The sequence below is a fragment of the Acanthaster planci genome, linkage group LG11 (genome assembly GCF_054643075.1).
Source record: "Acanthaster planci isolate LZ-2023a linkage group LG11, COTS_SCS, whole genome shotgun sequence".
Lineage (NCBI taxonomy): Eukaryota > Metazoa > Echinodermata > Asteroidea > Valvatida > Acanthasteridae > Acanthaster > Acanthaster planci.
Window position 1 is genome coordinate 7648729 of NC_141787.1, and position 18482 is coordinate 7667210.

Here is an 18482-nt window from a genome sequence, read left to right on the forward strand (position 1 = left end):
GAAAAATAGCTGAAGTATGCTCGAGCGTTTTTTTTTTTTTTTTGAGGGGGGACCATGTATTTCTCTTTTGAAAAATTTTACTTTCCGTATAAATCTCTAATGTTATAATATATCGTTTTATTTAAAATGTTCATTTGTTCATGTTTTGGAAAAATACCATGTAAAAACAATATTTTGATTGTAAATAAAATGGATTTTGTGCGCACCTTCTATTACATGTACATTGTAAGTTTGTTTTTTTCTTGTAAGTATTTGTACCATTTTAATTTTTTAAACTTCAACTGAAAGAAAATGGAAAAAATCCTAGAATATTGTAATGCGTTTACCTAAAAAAAATTACATGTTCATGTACTAGTAAAAAAAAGTTTCAAAGGTGATGTTTGAACTTCACTGTTAGTGTTAAAATGGTCAAATATATCAAACGGTCATTTTAAAATTTTCTCCGATAAGACACGATCATGGAAATGTACCTGAAGTCTCTGTATTACGACATAGATGGCGAAAGTCGTTTGAGTCGCATTAACAAGCTGCATCGTGATGCGAGGCACGATGGAAAGTATAAGATTCAAGGCTTTCTCCGTGGGGACGATAAACCCGCAAGGAAAAGATATCCGATAAATAGAATTACAGCCGTAGGTCAGGACGAGATACACCGATTACAGCTGGTAGATTATTTAAATAATCTACCAAAATACAATAAAGAATTTATGCTCTAATGTTTAACAGAATTTTTACACTACCCTCATTCATAATCATAATTTACACGTGACCTTTTTCATATTTCTTAAGAAAAGGTAATAGTGTACCAGGAAGTCCCCCTTAACTACTTGTACATGCCCTTGAAACTGCTTTTCCTTAGGAAAAGTAAATAAAACATTTCCTCGACCTGAAAATATTACAAACCTCAGTCCGCATTGTTTTCATTAGCATAGGACTGATGGGTTTCACCAATCAGACTTCTTGGTATTCTTCTTTTGTCTTTGCTTTTTTATCCCTGATTGCCCCATCTGCATGGAAATTTTTCTCTTTTCATTCGCCTTTTATTCGGTTTCTTGCTTGGCCTTGCTTGATATCTTTAGTTAAGACTAGATTCAGTTAGATTTGGTATTGTTCGTTGTGGGTCATACTCGGTAAGATATGGGACGGAGGGGATACCCCAACACACATGCCCTAACCCTATAGACACTCTAGACTATAGACTACTGTAACGTAACACCCCCCCCCCCCGTCTGAAGAGAAATTCTGGGATTCCGGTCAAACAATGGCCAACACAAAGGGGAGGTTTTCTCAGTCCCATATCTTCCTTCAAATATTGCAGATGTACGCTCTCTTCATCTGAACAAGCCCACGAATGACGAGAAACCTAAACGTGTTACCAAAAAACAGGGCCTGCGTGGAGCCCCCTCCCAGAGGACAGGTCTTTGTTCTTATGTGATATGCTTGAGTACACACTCTAGCACTTCATTGGTAACTAAATAACAAAACATATCTTCTGTGAGGGCGCTCCATGCAGGCCCTCTGTAAAGAAAGCATTTTGTAAGGCAATTGTGAATGTTTTAATCTAACCTTCCCTTACTCTCATAATAAAAAAAAAAAAAACTTGAGGAAGCTGAGCAAGCACAGCGTTCTTTCAAGTAGTAGTACTGCAGGGAGGGGCCAGGTCACCCTTTCTCAAAGCAGAGATCTGTACCCCATGGGTATCCCCAGCTTAACATTTTTAATTGTACACGACCTATGTACAATCACCATCCATCTGGCGCCTCTTGGTGTTCTATAAGAGTGCCCCTTCGAAATTTCACCACAGTTTGCGTGTACAATACTGGACTTAGATGATGACAACTTGTATCGTGTAGAACGATCCAAAGAAAGGAATATAGAAAAAGTAGGTTCTCTGTTTTAAGTGGACAATTTCGTAATTTAAGAGTTGAAACACGGGGTTACTTTCGATGCTCTGCAAAATTTGATTTGCAAGATGAAATGACTTTTTTTCTCACTGTCATGCAGTGCCCAGTATTTCATCGCAGCGCCAAACGTCGTTCGCGTGGATGTTGAGGAAACCGTTCTTGTCAGTGTTCGTGGAACCGGTGTTAACCGGATACCAGTGACGCTCTATTTCCAACTGGCCGGGAGCAACGATCGGATCTCAGAGGATACTGTCTTTGTGACTAAAGGTATGTGCGATCCTATCTGTGCATGATATCACAACGATACTTAATGCGGACCGTTATGCAAAGGATGCTGATTTTATCAAGTCATGGGGCTGTTAAGAAGTCCTTTTTAATATTTCCATGATGAAATCCCTTAATTATGCATTAGGAAAAAAACAGGCGACACCGTGCGAAGAAGAATCGTTCTGCAATGTTTGGCATCCGTCGAACGGCCACAGTTTAAAAATAATTGGCCGAGTGGACTGTTTTTTTGGGGGGGGGGGGTATTTTTGTGGTTTTGCATTTTGATGGCGTCTAATTATTGAATTTTTATCGTGGTACACAAGAATTTCTTCTGCGCAAATCCTGCAAATCGGTCAGGCCTGCTATACTATCCACCTTGAGCAGAAGTACGCCTTCATTGGTTGATGTGGACCGTTTGTTCACTGGTAGCGATGCTGCTGTAACACGTGCAATTAATAGTCGTTGTGAACCAGTGGAGTGCAGTTCCCACCCAAGTAGCCTTTGTTGCTTGGAAAATTGTGCCTTCTCTTGGTCCGGCTCCGGGCTCATACTCCGTGTTACTGCCTTGCCAAACTTAAAGGGACCAGTTTCTAAAATCATTGAGCTGCACCTTATGTTTCAGTTAACCCCATTTTTCAATTTTGTCATTCTACTGTTTATCTGTTTTGAGTCTGTTTTTTTTTTACAATGACATGAATTTGTATATTCCGGAGTAAAGCTGTGATGTAATCCGAGGCACTAAACCGCACTGTTGGATTCATCTCTGCACAGAAATGCTAGTTGTTTCTTATACTTTGCTATCAAAGATTTCCATTTTCTTTGACAATTTATTGTATTGCAGTAAGAAAACTTTACTCATGAATATTTTTTTTTTCAAGATTAAACATGGGGTGCAACTTTTGAACATGAGCATGCGATCTGAATAGAATATTCCTGGATTTACATCACGTTAACAGCGCCCTCCCTTGTCTGGAAAAGTTTGACCATTTTTGAATGAAAAAGTGCACCTTACATTTCGCCTATCATCGGAATGATTTGAAACACGTTTCATGCTTTGAAGAAGGGTTTAAACATGCACAAAACTTTTCCTAGAAAAATCACTACATCGATACCTCGAAATAAGAGCGGCAAAAGCAAGCGAAATTACGAAAGCCGGTTAATGCCACCACTGCACTATTTTAGTGTTCAGAGTAGCTATTTATATTTTCAGAAGCAACTATTTTTATTTTCCTGAGGAGTTATTTTTACTTTCCCGAGCAGCTGTTAACATGTTCAAGAACAGCAATTTATTTTGCCATAAGCTGATGTTTTGCACGGATGCCGTGGCTCGTTGTAGCTTTGCTGTATGTTGTGTTACATTCCGATCGAGGCATAATTACAAAATTTGCTCGAGCAAGTGCAGCCGTTACGCATTTTAGGGCTATTAAACATCTTAACCAGTAAGCTGTGTGTTCTACTCACGAGGAAATGATCAGCCGTTTTTAATTCTCGTTAATTGTACTGGACATTGTGCATCGCTATTACGCTTATTTACTTCTACGATTCATTTGTTAGTGTTACCATCATTTGCATGTATTCAGCATTCCCCACAGACATATAACACAAGGACGAACATTGTTTTTTTAATAATCATACACATCAACAAGGACAGCGAAAAATGCCAGGAAAAGGAAAAGGAAACCTAATAACTGTGACTCAAAGGCCTCCGTATCTGATGCTACTGGCCATACGAGAAAAAAAATATATACAGGATACAATATAATAAAGATCTTCATTCAGGAGAAAATAGGATATTAAGTTAATTTTTATAAATATCGTAATTAAATTACTCTTAGACCATAAGACTCTAAGTAGCTGTTTTTCAAAATACAAACAGCTGCTCTTGAAAAATAAATAAATTCCCTTCTAAAAAACAAAAACAATTGCCCTGGAAAATAAAAAATAACTGCTAAGATGAGAGAAAAAAGGTTGCTCATGATAATAAAAAATAGCTGCTCTTCAAAACAATAAATAGCTGCAGTGAAACATAAAATAGCGGTGGCACTTACGGGCTTTCGTAGCAAATAGCGGTTGCGTTTAACGCCAAACTTAACAGAGCAGTGTACATAGGAGAGCAGTGTCATATACCTCTGGCATTCAAAACGACGATACCGGGACAGATCCTGTGGAACTAAAAGGCTTGTTGTGCTGAGTGCAATTTACAGAGCCAAACTGACGCTGAACGCCATGCTATTGCCAAACTTCTATTATATTACATAGCCGCCATGGCTTCAGTCGACAGTTCTTGGCATGCATGCCTGAAATCGCAGTCAGTTCTTTTAAGTGAGAACTGTGGTTTAGAGTTTTGAGCAAATAAGCGTAAGTAAGCTAAATAAAGCAGCTGTTGGGTCAACGATAAACCACCAACAATATTTCCTACATTGACACATAAAGGCGACAGGCAGTCAGCCAGTATACTGAAATAACATTAGCGGCAGCATTACCTAAATTGCTTGTGGTGTACAGTTATTGTTTTAAAATTAATCAATGTATTATGAAATTCATGTTACTTCCTGTATTGTTAGATGAACCGCAACTTGCTGTACTGACCGTCCAAAGGGACCGGTTGACAACCGGGCAGCAATTCGTCACATTGGTGGTCACTGCTAACTCTGATCAACTCACATTCCAAGACCAACGCCCGATTCTGCTGAGCTACCAGTCTGGATTCGTCTTCATCCAGACGGATAAGCCGCTTTACACCCCCAAACATGAAGGTAAGTGTATCCTGACGATTTGTTTGTGTGCATGTGTCCTCGTATATAAAGCTTGCTTTGATACCGGATTCTAGAAAAAAAAAAGTCTTGCCTTGAGATTCTTGAATGTGAAAAACATTTGGGGAGCTAATCCAGGTTTTGGTGTGAATGGGGTCAAATTCAAAGCAAATGCGGCTTCGTGCTCTTTCAAAATGATGTTGGGAAGAAAAGTCAAAAGCCCTCTTCACGGTCCCGACATCCTTGGTTTCATTTGCTGGTTTTGTTTTCTGAAGTTATTTGACGCTAATATTTAATTAATGAAGATAAAATATACTTAGTGCTTTCTTTCCTACTCACCTAGGATTTATTCTGTAAAAAAAATCATAAAAAAACTATTAAAATCACCAGTTTGGGCAATTTTTTGAAATATTATTATGCTCAGCGGTTTACTTGAGCTTTTTTGGAAAAGTTCATGTGATTGATTGGATGGCTTCAAACCTACAGCCTTTTACATTTATGCATGGAGGTTTCTACCAGTTGATGACCCGTATTTCGGACGCGAGGCTTTGCCATACACCCAGGAATTTTGTAAAGTATAACCTCCACAAGGTCCCCAAGCAAATATCAAAGCCGAAAAAATAATCTGTCCCGTGGAGTTCTGTCTGGAATATCGGCTGTAAAAGTACCCAGCTGACCAAAACGTGGTTAGGTGTCCTCTCTCATACTCGGCTTGGAAGTCTCACTGAGAGGCTTTAGAGCGTGGCTCAATTTGAAATTAACTTTTTAAATTTGTGGTGGTTGAGATCATCAGTGATATCCGGGGGGAGTCTGTTTCATTTAGGAATAGTCTTTGTGAAAATGTATTCGTACAGCAGTTACTTTTGGCCACAGTTTCGGAGAGTTTTGCGTCATGTCCTCTGGGCGATCCATTCTGTGGTAAACCTGTGGTGATTTGTTTTGCTTTCTATTCAGTTAATATTCGCACTGTGGCCCTGAATCAGAACATGGAGCCGGCGAATCATGACGTAAGAAACCCATTCATTTTTTGTATATTCTGACATTTTGTGGGGATAGGGCTGTTATATTTATGGGACCTCTCCAAAATGAGTACTTTTTTTCCGCATTTTGGGGGGCTTTAAGAAGGCGCATCAATATGTCGTTGCCTTTTCTTCTTGTTGCTAATTTTCTATGACTGCTGTCGATTTGATTGATTCCATTTGATGCGATCCGATTCTATCCTACCCCATCCAATCCAATCCCATCCCATCTCGGCCCATCCCATCTCACCCGATCCCATACCATCCTATCTCACCACATCCCACCCCACCCCATCCTATCTCAACCCATCCCACCCTATCCCATACCATCCCCCATCCCTTCTCATTTTATCTCAACCCATCCCATCCTATCTCACCCCATCCCACGCAATCCCACACCATCCCATCCTATTTCACCCCATCCATCCCACCCCATCCCATCTCAACCCATCCCACCCTATCCCATACCATCGCCCACCCCATCTCATCCTATTTTACCCTATCCCATCCCACTTCATCCCACCCTATCTCATCACCCCATCCCTATCCCATCCCACCCCATTCCATCCGATCCCATCCCACCCCATCTCACCCCATCCCATTCCATTCCATCTTATCCCTCCTCATCTGATCCCACCCTACCCCATTCCATCTCATCCCACCCCATTCCACTCTAGCCCATACAACCCCATCCCAACCAACCTCACCTCATCCTATTCCATACAATCCAATCCATCCCATCCCTCTCCAAAACAAGTACAGGGGGGGGCTTTTAACATGCACATCAGTATGTCGTTGCCTTTTCTTCTTGTTGCTAACCATTTCTATGATTGCTGTCAATCTGATTGATTCGATTTGATGCGATCCAATTCTATCTCCCGATCCCATCTCATGCCGTCCCAGCTGATCCCATCCTATCCCAACCCATCCGATCCCGTCCCATCCCATTTCACCCAGTCTCACTCCATCCCACCTCACCCCATCCCATCCCATTTCACCCCATTCCATCCTATCTCACCCCACCCCACTCCTCTCACCCTATCCCATACCATCCCATCTCACCCCAACCCATCCAATCTCATTCCATCCCATCCCACCCTATCCCATTTTCTATTGAAAAAAACATAAAGCACTATGTCAATTTTTTGTCATCATCATCGTTTATGATGTCATTTTTGTCGATGTTAGGACTGTGTTAGGACTGTTTCCAGTGACCCCTTAATTTCGCTTCCTTTTGATTGCGTTGTTTTGAAATAGATACAAGTCGACATTATCAACCCGGATAACATTATCGTGGAGCGGCACAAGGGAAGACCCTTAGGGGGCTTCATGACCCACATATTCTTCCTTCCTCCCAGTCCCGTGTTTGGAAACTGGACGGTGACCGCTTATTATGGGCATCAGGTAAAAAAGGCCTCTATACTCTCCGGTTTGGCACTGATGCATTTGCCTGGGTTGTATTTTAACCAAAGTAGTGTGAAAAACTCAGGTTTTAACCCAAATCGGGGTTTTGAGCTACTTTTTCGTCCTTTTCCACAAAAAATTGTTCATGAAACATGGGGGGTAACAAACTAGAAATTGTCTCATCCACCAAATTGAGTTACTCAACCCAAATTTGGGGTTCCGGTAGGCGCAATATTCATCCAAGTCTTCCGGTCCTCAGAACCTATATTAAGTGGTCTATAGGTCCCGAGAATAAGAGCTCTTTGGGCTGGTTATAGGGCCAGAGTCCCCCAGTTTGGGGTGGCTTTCTCATAATTGAACTGTCAGTAAATTTAGAGCAAGTGTTCCGTCATTTGCATTTGTGTGTGTGATTTAACACACTGTGATGCTTTCGCAGGAACTCAGTTTCATAATGCTTCGTAAGCCCCAGGTACAGTGTCTACTGTGCCTATTGGATATTCTGGGCCGCCTGTACGCTACCTAATACTGAGCTACCTATGTTCATCCCACGGTATAGTGTTCCGAAGTAAATACGTCACGTGCACAGACAAGGCATTAGCGTGAGAACCAGCGAGTGTAAACGCCTTCAATCGTGGACCTATAACAATAGGGGACAATAGGGTCCACTGTTGCCGAAGAGTCCACGGTTGGAAAACGTGTACAATACATATGGGGGGTATTCCGAAAAGTTAAAAGTATGAACAAAAGAGGAACAATAGGGAGTCCACGATTGAAGGCGTTTACACACTTGTGTGCGTAAACTATAAAGCGCGCTTACTCAATTCGTTTGCCCTACTCGCCCTGGCTCAAATGATGTCACACTTTGGTACATACGGTATGTGATTTCTTGACAATTGTAACCGACAAACATGTAAGGCTTTTATTGCTGGACAAATTCAAATTTATGGATTATCCCTTGCATTGTAAAAGGCCCCCAATACCCCCCCTCCCAAGTTGTCGGGAGACTGTAATAGACCTAGACTTGAAATCACGTCGGGTGTAGTCCATCTTCCTCGCGATTCGGCGGGAACGTCAGTGCAACCTCGCTCCCCAATAGCGTGTCCGGTGGTGCCCAATCGCCGACTTGAACAACCTGCAAGCCCTTTCGTGCACAAATATGGGGCTTCCTACCAAAATTAGACGGAGTACTCTGATCGGCTAAGAATCTCGATAAATGAATATTTATTTATAGAGGCAGTTCAATTGATGTATAAAAAGGTCAATTAAACGTTTATTAGCAACAACCACAGTCTCCTTAATTAAAAAGGGTGTTTACATGAAAAAAAAATACTTTACCATAAAACATCATTCCTTTTACCAAAAGATATATAGTTAATAGATTTTGTTCTTGAACAGTTATGTATACTCTAAGCGTCGTATTAAAAGGGATACAATGCCAGATATGAAAGAAACTGAAACTTTAATCGGATATAGACATCCCTGTATATAAAATGGACGAGTCTGTTATGTGGCTTGAGCTACTGGCGCTCTCAATGGAAACATGAATGTGTAGTACAGTTGTTGGAACATCAACATCCTTCCAGAATCACGTTGGTCAAGTCACGAGGCGGGCACAGTGGGGACGTGGGCCGATGTGCGTCGAAACCTGGTACTGAACAACCCACGACCACGAGGCTCAGCACTATTATGTAAAACGATGCAGCATTCTGGCTCATCGGTTGTTCTGGACGACAAATGCGACCGACTAACGACTTTATTTAAGTCTATAATAGACCGATCAAGTAAACCCCGCCCACTGCATACGGGAGCACTTAGTACATCCTCTTCTCCAATGCCACACTTCATGTTCCAGACACGTGCACCAAGGGGGCGGTGCTCATGGGGTCGGTCTGATGGATGTGCATCCGGATTGCGCAAGGATGACGATCCATTGAAGGGAGTTTCAACACAGCATGTAACTAGCTTGAACTTAGCCGTCATTGATTGCCTTTTTTCGGCTTTTCTTTCTGATTTCAGTTTCAAGCCAGCTCAACTATTCAGTTTGAGGTTAAAGAGTATGGTAAGTTAAAACAAATAGTAAACAATCCAGGCTGGATGCCAAGCAAGAATTCAATCAGTCTAAAGAGGAAAATTTTAAATTGTGCTCGTTTTTTTTAAATACCTTACAGAGCTTTGACTTCGGTAGGGGTCACTGCCGGTGGAAGCTGGGGCTCCTACTTTTTTGACTTGGGAACATGCCCCTACTCTTGGCAGGACCTATAATGGGCGGAGCTTAATGGTTTGGTCAATAAATTGCTGGTGCCTGGTGGTCTCACAACTGCCTTGCACCGCTTTCAAAATCGTACTGCTGCTGTTCAAGCTGCCGTCACATTAGAGTCAGAATGACAATGAGTTTCTTCTTATAACTCAAACCAGACAAATGGTTGGGGTAGAGATACTACTCATATAGCTTGTGCCTTAGTTGTTCTCTTTTGTGAAATGGAGTGCACTTCTGCAAAGGGATTCCAATACAAAAAAAGTCAATAGCTGCATGGAAGAGTTGTTGATGTATTCGATGAATTGCCTGAACAGAATATTCGGCTTCCTCTCTCTAAAGTGCTGCCAAAGTTCTACGTGGAGGTCGTCCCTCGCTCGATGTATATTGTGCCGGGAACAGAGAACCTCGCCACCAGAGTGACTGCAAGGTATGGTGACTCTTACAAGACATTTCAGTGGATGTATGGGCAAAGTAAATGTCAGTCTTAGAGGAAAAAGATAGATACCTTACTAGGGAAACCTTGGGGGGTGGTCAAAAATCAATCCCGACTTCAAGCAAAATAATACAGAATCCCACGCGGTTGCAATTTGGTTTGTCATAGAATCTCGAAATTTGTAAGCTTAATAGCTGTAGTTGGCTTACGGTGGTTGTTTCATAATTATATGCAAGTAGTTTTGCAGCTGTATATTTCCTTGATGGTACTGAGTTCCAGAGTAAAATATGTCTTTTTGTGAAAACACTTAACAGAACCAGCATTTGCCCTTCATTGCTCAACTTTGTCTCTACGGAGCGCACATTTCGTCTCTTCGTGGATAAAAGTCTGATTATAACCACACACAGATCAGTGTTATTCGCCTGATCTAAATGATATCTATAGTTTTGGTCAAAATGAATTTCACGAAAATGTTGACATTAGAAAGTGAAGTTGATTTTGTCCAAATTTAACTCGCAAAAGGCTATTGTGTCTTCTCAACCGTCCAAACCACCACCGACGGTATGGTTGGCGCAGAAATAGGCGTGACGTGTCACCATTGAACTGCTCGATAGGCCTCCATAGGGCTTTTTAATCATGGAGGCCGGACACCGGTTGGTTTCAAGTTGACCTCTCTCATTTTACCTGCTAATTAGATGACCAACTTTAAAGCTGATAGCTCATTTCAGGCTCGGCAGGTATCACTTGCCTCATTATGATGGATTATTATTTGCTTTAATAATTTTGTTTTTGATAGTTGTAGTAGTTTGTTGTTTGCAAGTTAGGAATTTGTTGAATTGTTGTACTGAGGACTAACCATCGTTTTCCACAGCTTTCCACCGTTTTTGACTGTGACGTCCATGCTTCTAGTGGGCTAATTTTGGTGTGGTGCATTGGTAGTGAAATTACAAATATATTTTCCAAATTACAAGTCTGAGTATAGAAAGACAATTTGTCAACAACTAATTGATTTGGCCAGGTACTCAGAGTGTAGATTACCAGGGAAAATCGACCAGCAGGACAGGGTTGTCGCTTGAAGGTGCCCTTAAACCATCTTGTCCTATTGCAGATACCTGTTTGGGGAGCCAGTCGTGGGCAACTGTTACGTGATATATGGAGTGTTTGAGGATGACGGGAGTTTTACGAAACTGCAGTCGAAAGAAGGACGGGTAACTATACCTACGAAAACACCACCTCGGTGATTTGACATGGAATGTAAAATCTGATTCAAGATCAGGTCACTTTAATTTTGCCAACTTGCTCTCTGGTCACAGACGATCAGCAAACGTAATTGAACAGTTGGATAAAGATTACATCCTCTCTCTCCCCTCCACCTGAAAGAAAAAAATATCTTATCAAGGAATTCACCGAGTGCAAAGAATAAAGAATTATTCTTTGCACTTCTTTTGCTAAAGAATATCACATTTTCATAAACCTTTTATTTCTGTCCTAAGCACATATAAATGCGGTAAATTCGGGATTATGGGAGAGGATTTTATCGATATACCACTGTATATCAGGAGAGATAGAGAAAAATTCTTGGACTTTATGCACGATGATTGCTGTTGCATTCCTGTGGATTCCACATTAGGGCTGTGTCCAGTGGTGTGACGCTGGAGTACGTAGGCTGGCAGTGAGGTTACCTTTGAAAGTACATGACTCTGACCGTAATATTTCACATTATAGCGCTGCACTTTAATTTCTCTTCCCTTAGAATAGACGAAATCCATTTTGGCAACATTTGAAAGACGGTGATGGTCATGTTTCGTCCCATTTATACCTGTCGCTCGAAATCACCAAACCCTTCCAACACAATGTTACTCAAACCTAGAGATTATTAAAAAAAACACAAATGCAATGCATGTGCTCAGACCTGTCAAGAGTCATTGAACGCTGCTAATATTTTCATGGCTTAAGTTGAAACCCGTTGAGCTGTTAATTTCTGTTCACAGCTGAACGAGGAAGGCCAGGCCGACCAGGACCTGGATTTGGGTGACGTGGAATTGGAGAACTGGGAGTTGTCACTGATGGGCAAGCGGCTAATCATCCAGGCCTTTGTGACGGACATTGCCTCAAGTGAGACCGTCAATGCTAACAACACCATGGTGACCTTCAATCCAACCCCCTTCAAGTTCAACTGGGACCTCACCCAGCGGTTCTTCAAACCAGGATTATCGTTCTCTGTGAAGGTGTGTGTCTCTGGGTGGACTGTTCGATTTAGTTGTAGTTCTAGTCCAGGCTCCAGAATAGTCTTCTTCAATGTCCCTCTACATCGTTTTTTTGCGTTTTTTTTATTATGTTGAATGATGTAAAGCTTCCTGATTAGGCAGTTGTTCTTATTTACAAGTCGGCCATATTGAACCGAAAAGGAGGTTCATGTTTGATTTTGGCATGTGAAAATTGTAAAAAAAAAATGAAGTAAAACTTCAATAAACAATTGTAAACACAATATATTAATGTCATTTATGCCAGTAAATATTTAATATTTGTGATTGATTATATCAAAACCTTTTAAAGCCACATTTAAATAAAAAACCAAGTGTGGCATGGAACCCAAATTAGTCAGGCACCAAACTGTACAACAGATTATATCGAATAATATAGATTATTAAATCACATTCAGAAATGGCTCTCCCGTGGGAGAGGGTCTTTTTTGATAATGACATAATTCTGATTATTTTTTCCATTGCTGTTGCATTTAGGAGGTATTACCATTATTTTACTCGAAATATAGCAATTAGACTTGGCGTCAACATCAATTGTGTCGTCCAATAAAGAATATCGATTTCAGATACCCCTGTTGGGATTCACGTTAATACAATGTCGCTGTCAACCTTATATAAATTTTGGATGAGAATACCGGCCATTGGCTGTGCCAAGATTCTTTCGAAGAAACGAAAAAGTCCTTTCTACCCACTGTGACAAAACACTCATCAGCAACGAACTGATAAACCATAAACAATCATAAAAGAGCATTTCGTTTTTTTCTTGCAAAACGGTTACTTTCATCTTTTTTGTCACTTTTATGTTGTTTTTTTTTTCATTTTTTCTGGTTTTTTCCCCCGTTGTTATTTATCTTTTATTCTCTTGCCCGTGGCAATGCTCCAAGACCATGTTTTGAAGTAATACGAGTATTATGCAACATGAAGTATGCACGTGCCTATCTTTTCGTGGTCAGCTTTAATCTTCCAGTGCACTCTTTTTTTCCCAGGCAAATCTTCAATACATGAGTGGCCTTCCAGCTGACGGTGTGCCCGTGACTGCGTCGGCTGTGGCTGCACGGACAAATGGCCCAGACATCAACCTGCAAGGTGACGCCGGTGATGTCCTCCGAAAGTTGTCGGGTGCACAGGGAGAGGTGGACTTCAGGCTGGATGTGCCTGATGACGCTACCCGGATAACCGTCACAGTAAGCCTCGGGCAAGCAAAAAAAATCACACGTTAAATCCTCAAAATGGGAGAATTTGAAGGGGCTACAGGAAGTTTGGAATTTAGTAGACCTCAATCAAGTCGGACTTATGTTGCTTTTTCCCAGTTAGTCATTCCCTTCACTAGCTTGTACACAGTCGTCGCACTCTGTTGTTTGTTTTTTGTTTCAATGGCGCTTTCAGCATCTCAGGCTATTTGCGCCAATAACTGTACGTTTATTCATACACTTTGTTAATCAGCATCACGTTACGGAGTTAGGAAGAAGGTCCAGTTTTAGAGGCAGAAGGAAACCGGAGTGCCCGGGGAAAACCTGCGAGAGCGAGTATGGACTGGAACCCAAATACACTTAAGCTTGGTACAAGCTGGGACTCGAACCTGGGCCTCATTGGTGCAAGGCGAGGGAAAACCGCTACGCTAACCCGCTACCCCCGTTGCGCTCTGGCTGTCGCGTAACTCGTATATGAGGCACCCGCATTTGATAGCCATCATTGTACAACATATGTCAAACATGTACATGTGCGTCACCAGTCACTAGTCAGTCTGAACTCACAAGTGGACACAAGAGGGCGTGAAGCAAGAAATGTCACACAGCTGCAGACATGCCTTTCAGGACTGTAAACGCAGTCTCCGTATCCAAAGCATAAACACACAAAGTCACAGAAAATCCCGACCTGTTCAAGTCTAGAAATTTAGCAGTACAGTTTTTCCGTTGTTGCTTCCGTGCTGTAGCTTGTGGCGGATTATCCAATCTGCTTTGAGCTGGAACAGAAGAGGGCATGTTTTGAAGTGAAAGTGACAGTCCTTTGGTACGCACTTATCGCATAGGCGTGTAAGTTTATGCACGTTTGACCCCGAGCACGCTGAGAACACGCAACGAATTTAGTCTGGAATGTGTGGTCTTCGCGTGCACGCCACACCTGTGCAAGAATCCGGTGGAAAACGTAGCATCATCTGCCTTTCTTTCGCCGGTGAGGGTGCACTTCAGCTCAGGGCGAATAGGCACGTGTGGTCAATTCACTGTGCAATGGGTTTCAAAAAGTGAGGGCCTCCAAAAATTCCAGTGTGCCATAATATTCGCGCTTACGCATTTTCAGTTAAACGAAATCAGATGTAAAATTTTCAGCGTATTTCTGAGAATGTCCAAATTCAAGAAACCCTCAGACTGAATAGCATATGTTAGTAACCCCGTCGACACGAGTTGCAAGGCTGCAGAACTAGTAAACGTGCATGAAATGAATGATTGCAGTTGTTTGACATTAAACTAAAACAAATGCGTTGTCTATGTTGTGTGCAGTTGGAGACAGACGACCCAGATTTGGAGGGTGCAAACACACGAGACACAACGGTTATCCAGCCGCAATCCCTGTCTTCCGAATACCTGGTGGTACGCGTGCCATCTGGAGATGTCAGACGAACTCAACAGGTACCCGTGTAGTTTGGAGACTAATGAATCTGTTATGTTCAAATCAGTTGCGTAAGGTGCCAGTACTGGACCACTGCAACAGAATAAAGCCACTCTAGTATTAAATTAATGGGAGCCATCTGTACGAGAGCTCTAAAACAACCCAAGGCATCAGAATCATTTCATAGAGATACATGGTACATTTGAAATGCATGTGGAGGGCATGATAGATTTTAGGAGTCTCGGAGTGTTCTGAATAGGCCCACGTGACATCTGTTCGTGCTGGCGTTGAAGCATTTGCATATCGTCAGATCGAAACTTGAAAATCTTTTTGAAGATGTGTGGCCGAATTTTGTAAACAACACTCTCTGGAGGAGGCAGAGTAGAAACATACCGTGAAAAAAATCGAGAAGTGAGAGCTAGCAGCATCTCATGGGACGCTTTGGAACGTTATTCAAAACCTGTCATTTGGAAACAGTCGTTTTTGCCCCAAAATGTGCCACAATATTTTTTCCTTTTTTTTCCTCGCTGACGGGGAAGGCGCTACTTGTATCCCTACCAGCCTTGACTCCTAGTGTGAATAACTTTGGCAGTTTTGATTTATACGTATTTATTGTCAGATTGGAAAGCACAGTACGGTAGAAGTTCAGCTGACTCACCCTCAACTTGTCGACATATTGAACTACTTTGTAAGTGGTGTTACTCCTGTTTATTGTCGTCTATTTCATATAGAGCAAATACTCCTTCCGCATTAAGCGATCACTAATAAAAATCCCACGTGAATATCCAGAAAAAGACCACGACAGTTTTGTTACAAATGAAGATGACTGAATCTGGTATAAAAAAATTCAATGATCTAAGCACGTTCGCTGTACGTCAATTACATTAGGCCTTACACCAGTTTTAGACGGACAAATAAATCCATCAGTTCTGTTTGAAAGTAAAACTCATTTATTAAACATTTTCCGCTTGTAAAATATACAATGAGCTAGAAAGTCGAATAAAATGCTCACGATAATGTTGTAATTATAATGATAAACTGCCAATGCCAGTTTCAACCCACTAAGCATTTAAGAACAAACAGTAAAGAAGCACTCTGATCTCACTGGTAGACACAAAACACATGCGTATTATTGCTGCACTGACCCTAATTCCGACAGGTAATTGCCGGTGGGAAAATAGTGCACAAGGGTGCCAAAGACCTGGTCAACTTGAACACAGCCCTAAATTTCATGGTTACCCACAACATGGCCCCCTCGGCGCGAGTGGTCGCCTACTACACAAAGGATGATGGCCGCGTCATTACTGATGCACTCCTGGTCGATGTGGAGGAGAAGTGCAAGAATCCCGTAAGCAAGCTGGTCCTTTTCCAATATTTTTTTAGTGGGTGACGCCGTGTTTGTGCCATGTTTTCTCGACTTTGTGGATCGGGCTGGGCTTGGCAAGATTCGGGAGCAAAACCTCCCATGCACAGTCGTTGGATTTCGTGAGCTTTGGGTTTTAGCAGGTCTGTGTCGGGCAATTCAGACCTGCTCACCGGACCAACAATTAGACAAATGCTCCCGTGAGCATATGTCAGTGCTCCGTATCTGTTAATTGAATCAAATTCATGAATCAAATTTTTTTGCTAAAAAAAAACACAAGGTCTTCCAAATTCCATCTGATATTTTTGGACCCTTTTCAGTTACATTCTGAAACTTGCTAATTACACATTTTACGTAGAATGTTTGATTATTAAATAAACGTAATTCTTTATTTCTGCCAGACGGCAAATGCAGTACTGCCTTGACAATGTTTCTATTTTCACCAGACCACGAGATGAAACGTTCATGTGTGATTGATTGCAGCTTAGGAGCAAATTTAAGTTTCCAAGCCGAATTCAGTACGCCTATTTGGGGTTTCTTTTATTGACAAAGGCCTATAGCGGTGAATTTTAGAAAGGTACTTTTGTGAAAATGAAGAATCTGTCACAGATAAAAAAGAAACTATGTATTGTTTACTTCAGAAGTGTATAAAATGAATCTGTTTGCCCAGATTGGATTATCATTCCGAGCACCCGTCATTCAAGAGGGCGACGTATTCAAGTCGGACCGCAGCGGCCAGAATGTTGATTTAGAGATCACAGGCAAGAGAGGAACAAGGGTCGGCTTACTTGCAGTGGATGAAGCCGTTTTCAAGCTTCGTAAATACCACCGACTCACGCAAAAGAAGGTACAAAGTGATAACGAATTGTCATCCACATTATGCCAGTGTGATATTTTGCAAAGTAAAAGAATACATGAATAAATAAAATAGTCGGCTACCATCCCATTCACCAGTACACTATTTATATACCACATGTAGATTCGATGAACAAGATCAAAATGACCTGCACAGGAATAAGGTCCATTGCTGCGTCAACTCTTGTCATATGATCGAGTTTCCCCATGGATAGTATTTGCGATAACTTTACCGGTTCGGTGCATGCTGTAGCAAGAAGCTTTTCAATCAAGAGGTGAAAGATGAGATTGCTTCACGCCGAAACCAAGTCCGTAAAAGGAACCTTGGAGGCGTAATCATGTTGAACTTAAGATGCTTTCATTCGTAATTCAAATTTCTGAAATAATGTACAAAGTGTCATCTTTCTTTGAGCTATTCCAACTGTACATCTTTAGCTTAAGTCCTAAACATCCAACCTTTAGATCAGCCGTTGGTGAAAAGATGCGAGATTTCGGAAATTGATCTTTCAATACTAATCAAGTTAGGCATATTGTCATGTGCTAGGTTTTCAAGAGAATGGCCGGGTATGATTTAGGCTGTGGACCAGGAGGTGGACAGGATGCAGCCGCCATCTTCAAGGTATTGCTGGTTAATCTTATTATTTGTTTTAGCTCATGACGAAAACTTGAGATGATTAGCCCTATCAGCCCCACAAGGGACCAAGAGAGGGCGCAATTTTCCGTAACAACCAAGGCTTCTTTGGTGGAAACTGCACCTCTCTGAATCACGAGTGAATATAAATGCATGTGTTACCAACCAAAATGAAGACTTTCCACTAGCCTGGCTTTTTCAACTGATCAGGGCGTGCGTCAGCTCAAGTCTGATAAGGGAATGCGGCTATTTTGGACCAACTTATACCGCAGGGGCAAATTCCAACCCCGTGATCTTAGATGTTCACTGTTAATTTTTCAATTAAAACATGGGATGGATGTCATGGCATACAGTTTATCTGCAAAGTTTCAATCAATCCAACCTAGGGCTTTCCTTGTTTCATTCATCTACATTTCATGGCCCCATGGTAAAGCTAGCATTTTGTGCTGGCATGCATGTCTCTGGAAAATGAGTGTTTTGTGAGAAGGTTACGTCGAAGGTCCATAAAAATTTGTGTCTAAATGATTGTTAGCGTGTCCAGCGTAGGATAGGGGGAAAGTTGAACCCTGGAGACATGTTGAATATAGGCACCAGCATTATTGAGATGTTGGTATCATTGTTCTTAAAGTGACAATTTTCATGGATGGCAAAATGGACAGTCGTTTTCTGCAAAGAAAAATTCCATTCTGTTGCCCCCCAGCAATACCAGAAATAATAGGCCCGCC

General features: G+C 41.6%; 1 protein-coding gene across 1 annotated transcript in view; it reads left to right on the forward strand.

The window, feature by feature from the left end:
- Positions 1-1999: 1999 nt before the first annotated feature.
- LOC147797358 (A.superbus venom factor 1-like) overlaps positions 2000-18482 on the forward strand; it is a gene marked incomplete at its 5' end in the record, with an annotated part of 36600 nt that continues 20117 nt past the window's right edge. The window contains 14 exons of the mRNA XM_087143241.1: positions 2000-2171; positions 4736-4927; positions 5879-5931; positions 7201-7347; positions 9364-9406; positions 9944-10031; positions 11146-11245; positions 12029-12265; positions 13288-13485; positions 14800-14928; positions 15528-15596; positions 16068-16256; positions 16942-17118; positions 17671-17745. Of these exons, the coding sequence (XP_086999367.1) occupies positions 2000-2171; positions 4736-4927; positions 5879-5931; positions 7201-7347; positions 9364-9406; positions 9944-10031; positions 11146-11245; positions 12029-12265; positions 13288-13485; positions 14800-14928; positions 15528-15596; positions 16068-16256; positions 16942-17118; positions 17671-17745 (1869 nt within the window). The remainder of the gene's footprint in view (positions 2172-4735; positions 4928-5878; positions 5932-7200; positions 7348-9363; positions 9407-9943; positions 10032-11145; positions 11246-12028; positions 12266-13287; positions 13486-14799; positions 14929-15527; positions 15597-16067; positions 16257-16941; positions 17119-17670; positions 17746-18482) is intronic.